The sequence below is a fragment of the Pteropus vampyrus genome, unplaced genomic scaffold, assembly GCF_000151845.1.
Source record: "Pteropus vampyrus isolate Shadow unplaced genomic scaffold, Pvam_2.0 Scaffold190, whole genome shotgun sequence".
Classification (NCBI taxonomy): Eukaryota; Metazoa; Chordata; class Mammalia; order Chiroptera; family Pteropodidae; genus Pteropus; species Pteropus vampyrus.
Genome location: NW_011888971.1, coordinates 161,430 through 172,234, shown reverse-complemented (window position 1 = coordinate 172,234; position 10,805 = coordinate 161,430). Strand labels below are relative to the sequence as shown.

General features: G+C 51.9%; 1 protein-coding gene across 1 annotated transcript in view; it reads right to left on the bottom strand.

The window, feature by feature from the left end:
* ADCY2 (adenylate cyclase 2) overlaps positions 1-10,805 on the bottom strand; it is a 182,743-nt gene that overhangs the window by 14,167 nt on the left and 157,771 nt on the right. The window contains exon 22 of the mRNA XM_011371402.2: positions 19-133. Coding sequence (XP_011369704.1) covers positions 19-133 — 115 coding nt within the window. The remainder of the gene's footprint in view (positions 1-18; positions 134-10,805) is intronic.

Below are 10,805 nucleotides of genomic sequence, written 5' to 3'. Positions count from 1 at the left end.
CCCCGACGCCAGACCTACCCACGCGCAGCTTGAAGTCATTGAAGGAGTGCTTGTTGATGGCGGTCAGCTTGGCCCCCAGCGCGAAGGCGAACTCCACCATGGTGCCGATGTGCAGGTACTGCCGCTCGGGCTCCTGAGGGGACAGACACAGCCAGCACGGTGGCGCTCAGAGCGGCCAGCCAGGACCTCTCCCTCCGGCCCCACACCCGGCTCCGCTCCCAGGGGACGCTTGCCGCGGTGACCTGGCAGCGGCGAGAATCAGTCTCAGCTCGAGAATTCATTTCTGTGGCTGAGGACAAGGGGAACCGGCAGCCAGACCCTCCCCTGAGGAGCCTCCTAGTGGCGATTTCTGGGTTAGGACGGCGTCGGCCGCACCAGACGACACCAGGTGCGGCCGACGCCGTCCTAACCCAGAAATTGCCACTAGGAGGCTCCTCAGGGGAGGGTCTGGCTGCCGGTTCCCCTTGGCCCCTCACACCCAGTCTTCCCCTTCTCTGGGGGCCCTGGCTGGGGAGGCCGACCTGCAGGCAGGGCCCCTTCCGTGTCCCCTGGTTTCCTGCTGGACGACCGATGGGAGGGCCAGGGAAAGGGGAGGTAGTGAAGAGAGAGGCTGGGGGTTCATTCTTCCTCTTTGCCACCCCACACCTGCTACAGCCCCGCCCCCCCCCCAAATACACCACTCCCTCCTTATAGCATCTGGGGGATGGCGTGTTATGGGCTGACGTATGTCCCCTCGAACTCATGTTGGCGTCCTAACCCCCCAGTACTGTATTTGGAGAAAGGGTCTTTAAAGAGGTGATAAAGATTAAAATAGGTCATTAGTATGACTAGTCCAGCAGGACAGGTGTCCTTATGTGAAAAGGAAACGAGGCCACAGATAGAGCAGGGAAAAGACCACGCGAAGACTTAGGGAGGTGAAGGCCAGCTGCAAGCCGGGGGCGACCGGCCCAGGCCAGCTGCAAGCCGGGGGCGACCAGCCCAGAAGCGGCCAGCCCTGCCGGAACGCTGACCGGGGATTTCTGGCCTCCAGGACTGTGAGAAAAAGAAACGGCTGTGGTTTAAGTCACCCGTCTGAGTCACTACGGCGGCCCTGGCAGACCAGCACAGGAGATCACGAGTTCCCGCCTCTACCGCCCCTAGTCCCTGGGTGCTTTATCATCCTTGGGGAAATAGTTTTCACACATACGAAGCTGAAAAGAAAGTCTAGGGTTTCCTATGCGGACGAGTAGAAATTTCTATTTCTATTTCCTCTTAATTTTTGTTTACTCTTCCTGTTACTAATTTACATTTACCATTAATTTGTAATATCTATTCTATTTATATTTACTTCTGAAGATTGTCTTTTTAAAACGTCTACTTTGGGTTCTCTTTTAAAAATAGATTCTTTATTAATATAGGTCTACGATTCATAAAGTGCTTTAATTCACGTGTCCTGAAGGTTCCTGCTGCCCCGATATGGAGTCATTGGAGGCACCAAGAGAGTCCGGAGCGCCGCTTGCGGTCAGCCTGCCCGCTGGGATGCAGCGGGACGGACGTCCACCTTAGCCCTGAAACCAACACGGCCTCTTGCCCCAGAGTCTGTCTCCTTCACTGGTCTGTGAATGCCACAAGGGCTGAGACTGTGGTCTAGTAATCTGTGTCTCCTGCTAGGACAGAGTGTCTGGTGCCGGAGAAGCGCCGACACGTGCCAGGCAGCAAGAGGAAATGTCTAGGAGGAGCAGAGAGAATCGTCACGCTTCGGCGGAAGGTCAAAGCCAGGGATGCTCGTCAGGGGAGCATCATCCAGGAGGGATTATGTATGAATCCGATTAAATGGGCGATGGCTCCAAGGGAAGAAAAGGAAACGGAACATCATTGGAGGAGGCCGGGGGCGGGGGGCGGAGGCGCCCTCGGCTGGGACGGGCACCTGGAAGGGCCACTGGAAACGCTCGAGAGAAGAGTAGGAGAAACAGAGCATGGGACATCGAGGGAGTGTCACACCAAAACTTCTGGGACAAGTGTTTCCTTGAGTGTCTAATCTTGGGGATATTCAAGGAGAAGGCGCCTCGTGACCGTCGAGGAGCATCCTCTATGGGGGCGAAGATAAAACCCAAGTCTGAGGGCTTCAGTCTGGACGAGTGAGAAGGAAAACGGAGACAGTGAACATAACCCACTTATACGAGATGATGGGGAGGCGGAGCAAACCAAGGTAGCGGCTAAGGAAGAAGGAAAGAGACGCCAGGATCATTTGATGAATCTGCACAGCATTTTAATCGCATGGCGGAGGGAGGGTGAACGCTGGAGCAGGTGCGGTGGTTCTGTGCTCTGGGGGCGTCCTGTGCACGGAGGGTGCTGAGCAGCACCCTGGCCTCCACCCACCAGGTGCCAGCAGCAGCTCACCTTCAAGATGTGACAACCAGCAACGTCTCTGGACATCGCCAGCTGTCCCCTGGGGGCGAAACTGCTCCCAGGAGAGACCATTGCACGAAATAAAATAAACGTGACTAGAGAGGAGAGACGACATTTCTGGTTCAGACAGGAAAGGTTCTTCCTTTCCTCAGTGAACCGTATCGATCTACGCAAAGACGAACGGACTAGTGCGACTCGAAATCGTGGGAGAAAAACCAAATAATTAAAAAAAAAAATGGAACCACAAAGCAGACTGCCTGCTAGCTTTGGTGCAAATGCAGGGTCATTTCTTAAGGACAGTTCTGCTTTTTGGTCAGAGCCCGCTCATGGTTCTTGTCTCATGACTAAGAGGAGAAGATGATCTGGAGGTTCGTGCAGTCAGTCGGAAAACATCTTGCTTCTTAACGGAGGACAAAACGACAGGCAGAATCCTGTGCAGTGGGAATTAATACTGTCCTAGCAAGGACAGATTGGCCGTGGGAGATGGTTTGCTTTCTACTGAACCGAGGGCAGCAAACCAGCTTCACTCCCTGATAAATCGTCTGACCTGTTTTCCTGCGGTGGGGCTTAAACCGGAGGCTTTACGTGATCTCAGTAATAAATGAAGAGATTGTGTTCTGGGAGCGGGGTTTAAATCCGGCATCCACTCATTTGGGCTTAGTAACCCCTAGAAAAAAATTGTGCTCAGTCTCCAGAAGAGCTCAATTCCTTTCAAAAAGTCCCCATAACTGAGCTTTTGATAAATATTTGATGGTGGTATGAAGCAGCGCTTTCTCCTGTGATCCAAAGAATATCAGTTAAATATCTCCACACATTTAACTGACTTCCAGCCCACGACGAGATGACACGTTTGGTTTTCTGGAACGCATTTTGCAAGCTGTTTTGTTTCAGAAGTTGCACCAGCAAGGAACGCTGCTTAATGTAAACGCCTGTTTATGGAGCTTATCTTATGACTCAAGGCACTGTTTGGTGACGACCACAGTAAATTTTTAGACTAAAACGAACGTGTGCCGCTTCTCCCATTTTCTCGTTCCTTCTTCCCCTCCCTGCATCCATCACCTCGTCACTGAGCACCCTCTCTGTTGGCATCCGTCTGACTCTGACAATTTAGAGCCGCTGTCTAGGGAGCACCTTGCTCTCCACCTGAGACTCCTGAGGGTCATCTGATCAGACCTCACAGTGCTCCGAAGGACACCAGCCCTCTCCAAGGTGAGCTGATGACCCACAGCACAAAGATCAGCCCTGAGAGGTGGCTCAGAACACCTGAGATTCAGGTACCTCTTGGAGAACAGCTCCAGGACTCACGATTTCCCAGTGTTTACTGAGACTCAGGCACGGAATACCATTTCTGGCAAACGGCCCAATGGCTACACCCTCCATGGATCCTTCTAGATTCACTCAGCCTGGGTTAAATTGGACTCTCACTGTTCTCCACATGATCTCACTGTACAGAGAACATATTTTATTAAAATGCCCATTAAGGGATGTCTAGCAAACGTTCCGCCCCCGACATTTTGAACCGTTTCCACGGGGAGGTTAACTAGCACACTGCCCACTATGATAGACCCGTCGTCATGGTTACGAGGGCCTCTGTTCGCACTTGGGGCAGGGCGCGGGGCAGCATCCCACTCCGAGCCGACTGGGCCTGGTTCTCAAAGATATGGATGAGTGAGTGATGCGAGCTCGACGTGTGCACAGCGAAACGCTGGGCCGTGCTGGCTGCCGGACACTCGGGACACTTAACAGCAAGAGCGGCGGCTCGCAGCCATGTAAGTTTGTTTTTAACTCCCACCATGACTCCCCTGAAGGAGTTCCTCTCTCATGCCCGGGTGCAGACGGGAAAGGAGACTCCAGAGAGGTCAGTGCCTCACGGAAGGGGCATGACCGGGCTCTGCAGCCAGCCCGTCCCACCCCAGGGTCCCGCCTCTGCCCTGCGCGGGCGTCTGGAACACGGTGTGGACCTCGCCGTGTGCCTTGTCCGTGGCGCTCTCGGCTCCATTTCCGTGGTAGCGAACCGGGTCCGTCCACTCCGGTTTCTGCTTCCGAATCGCATTCCTTTTCGTAAGCTTCTTACGGGAGAGATTTCAATAAAACAGGCGCAAGCGGCGGACAAACGGGTTAAGTCATTTTCTTTGAGGTTCCTGTCGAGACGATGGTGACAGGTGGGTTGGGTGACAGGTCTCATAGGTATTCAGCTGATGGAGAGCTCCACACGCCTTGTTGACTCGTGGCTCTGGAACTAACCGTCACTCCTGCGGACGACGGAAACTCTACTTGGCTGTCTTAGGGCAAACTGAGACTCGTGTCTAAAACTAGTATTAGTTTATCTCCCACAAGACGGTTCTCATCCTGGACTCTTCTGCTTATGCTCATGGCGTGTTCAGGTTCAGATTCCTCAGCCGGAAGCCTGGGATGCGGGCGGCGTGGCCTTCCTTTCCGCCCCCTGCACCCCAATCTCGCGGTGTCTAGGTCCGTCTCCCACAGACATCATCTCCCATTTGCCTCGTCCTATTTTCCTAGGATCGTTGTTTACACTCTCACTACTACTTGTCTGAAAGTTGCACGTTCACTAAATAACTGCCAGGGCTTTTCAGTCAGAGAAAGTTGGGTTCAGCTCCAGGTTCTACAATCAATAGCTGTGTGGCCTTGGCTGAGTCTCTGAACTTCTCTGGGCCCCGGCTTCCTCGTCTGTGATATGGGGCAGTCACTGCCCGCCTCACAGTGCTGTGGCTACGATGAAACGAAGTGACAAAGGCAGCGCGTTCAGCCCGTGTCCCCGGGGCTCGGGACCTTTCGGGTTCTGTCATGACAGCTTAGGGAAGCATGTCCCTCTGCTCGGTGTGAAAGCGTCCGTCAGCAAGAAACCGTCTTGCGTCCTAGTTCAGCGCTTTTCCCTCTTTCCACGCCTTGCGCGTCCCACGTGGACGTATGGCTTTGACATGACACGCGTGTCTGACGTTTCAAGCGTCTTTGAGATTCTCGGCAGGGGAGAAGAGCGGTTCATTTTCTTTCAGTTTTCAGTTTCCTGTTAGTAGCCTGAAAGTAGGAGGAAATTCGTCTCCACGTACGATACACCGCGACAGCTTTGCTGTCTGTACACGAAGGCGCAGCAATGGGATATCGCTTTTCACCTCAGCGCACGCCCAAACTGTTCTTCGCTTTCTCCAGTAACGGGGAGTATTCGTTTGAAAGCATTAGCTACTACGAAACCGGCAGCAGAGGAGAGCAGAATGGCTCCTCGCTTCTCTCCTGGCCAGCTCTCTGATATGGATTGAATGTGTGTGTGTCCCCCGCAAACTCATACACGGAAGCTGAACCCCCAGGGCGATGGCGTGAGGAGGCGGGGGCTTGGGGGGTGATCAGGTCATGCGGCGGGGTCCTCGTGAACAGGGTTAGTGCCCTCGTGTGAAGCTTGCTTCCTCTCTCTCTGCTCTTCACCGTGTGAGCCCAGCGAGAAGACAACTGTCTGCAAACCAGAAAGAGAGTCCTCGCCAGACGCTGGACCTGCTGCTGCCTGGGTCTTGGACCCCCCAGCCTCTAGAACTAATGAAATAAATGTTTTTCTTTTGTAACCTAGTTGCGGTAATTTTGTTATAGCAACACAAGCTGATGAAGCCACCTCCAATGTTCACGGACACTCCCCACGCACACTCAGCATCGGAACCACTGTTTGCACACGTGCCTCTCCTGGACTGTGAGCTACGGAGCGCGGTTACAGAGGGGCAGTCACCAGCAGGCCTCTGGAACTTGCCACAGCAGGGAAAGAAAAGGCCCGCGGGGTGACCTTCCAGCTGAGGAAAGTCTTGAAGAGCTGAGCCAGGCGGCTCTTGACTTGCGCAGAGCCAGACTTGTTAATGTGAGGCAGTGAGTGAGTTTGCTGTTCACTGCTTCGTCGGTAGCTCGGTTTTGTTGACACACTGGGCGAGGGAGTGTAGGAATCCCATGGGTGGGTCGCATGGAGACTGGGATCCGATTCGGGAGATGGAGGGCACAGAGTAATGGAGAAATGCTAGCGCCGGCCTCAGGGGCGTCTCTGGGGAGAGGCAGCCAGAACCAGATGGAGTAGGAGGTGGTGCCTGTGAACTGCCCACAACCCAAAGCCCTGGGCCTGCTGTCGAGTGTGCTTGGATATGATAGATAAATAAACAAAATAAACTCATTTAAAAATAATTTTGAAATAAAATACATAATTAAACAAAATAATTAAAAAGACAGCAATAATGCAGATGTTTTAAAAAAATTCGACAGGCACCAAGGCTCATATCTTGCGGAGATTAAAAGCTCCCGGCTACCTCCTCCTCCTCCGCCCCTTCCCCTCACTATTTTTCTGACACACAGCTTATTTCTTTCCAAAGTGTCACCGGCAATGGGCATCACTCTATTTGAAATTCTGAACGAAAGCTAGAGCTATGGCTTAGGAAAGCAATACCATAATCAAAGCATGGTTTTGAATGCAAGTTTTCATCTCTGTACTTTCCTTTTGACTTATTAAGTTCTTAATAAAGTTTGAGAAAGATCAAATCCATTTACATAATTGCTAAGACCAGAGACAACGCTAACATTTGGTTAGGCCATGAAGGACGGACCTCCTGTAGAGCAGGGCTGCAGAGCCCACCAGAGGTGGGGACACGAGGCTCCCGAGGGCAGCAGAGGGACGGACGGGCCGTGGAAGTGGTGTGGACTGAGGCAGGCTGGCCAGAGCACGCCAAGTCTCTGGAGAAGCCGCTTCCGTGCTCCCGCAGATGACTTGTCCTCAGGAATGACGATCGGGCTGATAATCCACAATTTTTAAGAGAAGCTGGAAGTAATAGCTTTTCAGCAAAATGCCTTTTCTTTCTAAAAATACTCTACAGGTCAAGAGCAACCTACCTATGACCACGAGTGTGCTGTCGTGACCTGAAGTCTAAAGGCGACGACGAGGAACGAGCGGGGGCTGCAAGCGTGGGGCTCGGGAGGGCCCGAGGTGGCGACAGCAAGCAAAGCACCACCAAGGGGCGCGGTCCGGTTTCTCCCCGTCCCTAACTCCTGACTCCCATCTGCCCACTGTCACAGGGCCTGGGGGCACGGAATCCGGCTTAGAACGCGAGCCCATTCTCAACTTACTATCTCATTTCTTGGCAAATGCCCACCTTCTCTTACCAGTGATGGTTGGTTGTTACACATAATGCAACCAACTGTTGAGTCGCATTATCTTGAAGTTTAAATCTGAACAGATGGTTTCATTTAAAGAACTACAAGTAATGGAAAACAAAGGCAGGAAAGAAGCCCTGCTCTGGCTAGGTGCTGACAGGCTTCTATGCACTTATTTTCTCCGCGGATATGTGTGCTGCTAATGGAAGTAGGAGATGCTGAGTGATTACAAAGGAAAGCTAAATTTCGAAAGGCTTTTATCCAGATAACTTTGCCTCTTTTGGATTTAAGAAAAACACGTTAATCCTTGAGAAACCCAATATATTTTGCAAATTGAATGTCGTTTGTCGCCCACCTAAATATTTGGCTAAGCAATAAACAGAAAGATTTTCATTTATAAAAAATAAGTCAAAAGTTTTTCGCTTATCACTAGAGAAACAAGTAGGTAGGTTATGAAATGCAAAAGTGATAGTCATTTCTTATAAAAATAACTAATATCCACATTAAGATTTATCGAGCATGTTATTTCCCTTTCTAATCAAACACAACGAACGTTCCTTTCGGAAGACTTCTACTGCGCTTCCAAATATTTCTAGGATGACCTTAACGAGATTCTAATTAAATGCTCAAAGCAAAAATAGCTCACATTGAGGAAAAACTCCTTGCATGGATATGATGACATAGCATGTCATTTACGCCCCGAGTCGCTTATACCCGGGCTATCGGAGAGGGCAAGGGAGCGATACACAGGACGGTGTACAAACCTCCGCTGTATTATTATCACGATCGGCATTCCTATCACCACTCTGCCCGCGGAGTGTGGGAAGTGCTTTGCATATGAACGTGACCTTCCCAACTATGATCATCGTTTTATATATAAGGGCACTGAAGTCCCACAGCTGAGCCGTTACAGTACGTCGCACGAGGACGTTAGGCTCTTCCCTAAGGTAGACAGTCATTTGGTAACGATGGCGGCTGGAGAGAAGGCAGGAAGCAGCTCAGGGGGAGGGAGGCGGCAAACTGTGAAGTGGACAGAAGGGGCTGGGGACCTGCGGAAGGCCAGCAAGGAGCTCGGAGGACAGCCCCGGGCCGCTGCTCTGCTCTGCCCCTGCCCCTTCTCTCCAAGACCTCGGGCGAGTTACGCCACAGGCCTACCTCCATTTCTGCATCTGTAAAATGCGCCCGGGGGGAGGGGTTCTCCCAGGCTTGTTAACATGTCAGGGGGAAAGAAGGAGGGGGACCACACTGGGGGTAGCAGCTTTGTAAAACGGAGGGAAGGAAATGAGATGCTTCGTGAGGGGGCGGACACACGCGCAATCCCTCTGTGAACGAAGGTGTGCGATCTGTGAATGGCCCCCTGCTTCGCCCGGCCGGGGGGTCCTCTCATAAACTAAGGTCTGGAGTGAGTGTGATCAGGTCGAGGGCCCTAAGTGGCCACAAGAGGACGTCAGCTGGAGAGGCCGAGGATCAGGGCTGGGCGCAGGGCGAGGAGAGGGAGGCCCGCTCTTTGGGCGCATGACTCAAGGGGGCGCCCAAAGCTCAACAGTCATGAGAAATAATAAATTCCCTAATGTAAAGTCTTAGGAAGTCAGGATGAACTAAAATACTGAAATTATAAATGAAGACTTCAGGGCTGCAGACTGAACCGTGTCCCCTGAACGTCACGTCTGGAAGCCCTGATCCTCTCCTCTCGCAATCTCTCTCTTCCTCTGGGCCACGTGTGGACAGAGGGAGAAGGTGGCCATCTACAAGCCAGGAGCAGAGCTCTCGCCACCAACCGTGCCCCATGGGACCGTGATCTGGGACCACACAGCTCCAGACTGCGAGAAGATAAATTCCTGCTGCTTACGCGCGCCCCTCCCCCCTCTGCCGCCTGCAAAATTTTGTCACAGCAGCAGAGCTGACTAAGGCGGATGGGGTCTGCGAGTGCTGTGCTGGCGTCTTAGGGCCTGAGGCAAAAGGAAAGGTGTGTATCCCGGTATATGTGCCTTTATGTTCTTTTTTAATGGTTAATTTTTCCGAAATATTAAAGGTGTGGAAAAAGTAGACGTTAATTTCTATTAAAGTAAGGAAAGTAAACTTGTAATTAGGTCTACTTTTAGCATGATAAGATATTTAAAATTAAAACAGTGTTGTATATTTGAATGCCTCTACGTTACAATTTTCCAATAGTTTTCCAACGCTTTGATGTTATGGGAATAAATAACCCAACCTTTGAAAATACACAATACCGCGCACACAGGGGACCACGTCTTCCTTTTGGCCTTGGGAGGGAGCTGCTCGGAACCCAAGGTGAGATTCTTTGAAAGTTACCCTCATTGCTTGCTTTTTTTTTTTTTTACTTTTTCTTAATAAAATATAACGGACGTTAAAAATAACAGTTTAAAAGCAACACGTGAGAGCAAACAGACCATACGTTGCCCCGTTCACTCGGGAAAACGCCATGCGAATCCCAAGTCGCACGATTCACGTTCTAGTCTCTGCCCACGAGTGAGAACAGGGAAAGAGGCCTTGCCCGATGGTGTTCGGTGGCGGGCCTGGCGTGAGCGCCCTGCTGTCCCTGGTCCCTCTCCCTCCACCCGCAAGAAGTGGGTGTGGGAGAGGGGGCTGAGCATGTGGGGCGCAGCCCTTTCTCTCTCTGGGGGGCTCCACCCACCATCAGCAAACCTGCTCTGGTCATCTGTGCTGCACCCCTGCCTTTGTCCCGCAGCAAACCCGCCTTGCTCCCTGTTAGGGGCCCCACCGTCCTGAGGGGAAAGGCAGTCTAGTTCATGGGCTCACGAGTTACACAAGCACATCCACACATGCATGTGTACACACACATGTGCGCACACACTCACATACATGTACACACCCATGCACACAGGCACGCATGCATACACATGCAGACACACACACACACATACACACATGCACTCACACCTGCACAAATACACTCACACATATGCATGCACACATGCACACACGCACACACAAACACATGGACAAACACACAGATGCACGTGCACACACATACACACTGAAACAGACAGAAAACTCCTCGAAAATGCTAGCTGGCTCTGATTGAGGATACTCAGCTTTTCCCAAACCACCTTTTCAAGCGAATTTCCATGCAGTCGGCTTGGTTTTCGACGGCACCGTTTTTAACCGGAAGGCCAGGACCCGTCCTCTGATGCGTATTCTAAGCAAACTGCTCTCGCCTCCTACTTTTTGTACGTTTACCTGGCGTCGAGCGGCTGTGGGTTCGTTGGATTTTCCCTTCCCTGTCCACCAGAGAACGTTCAGCG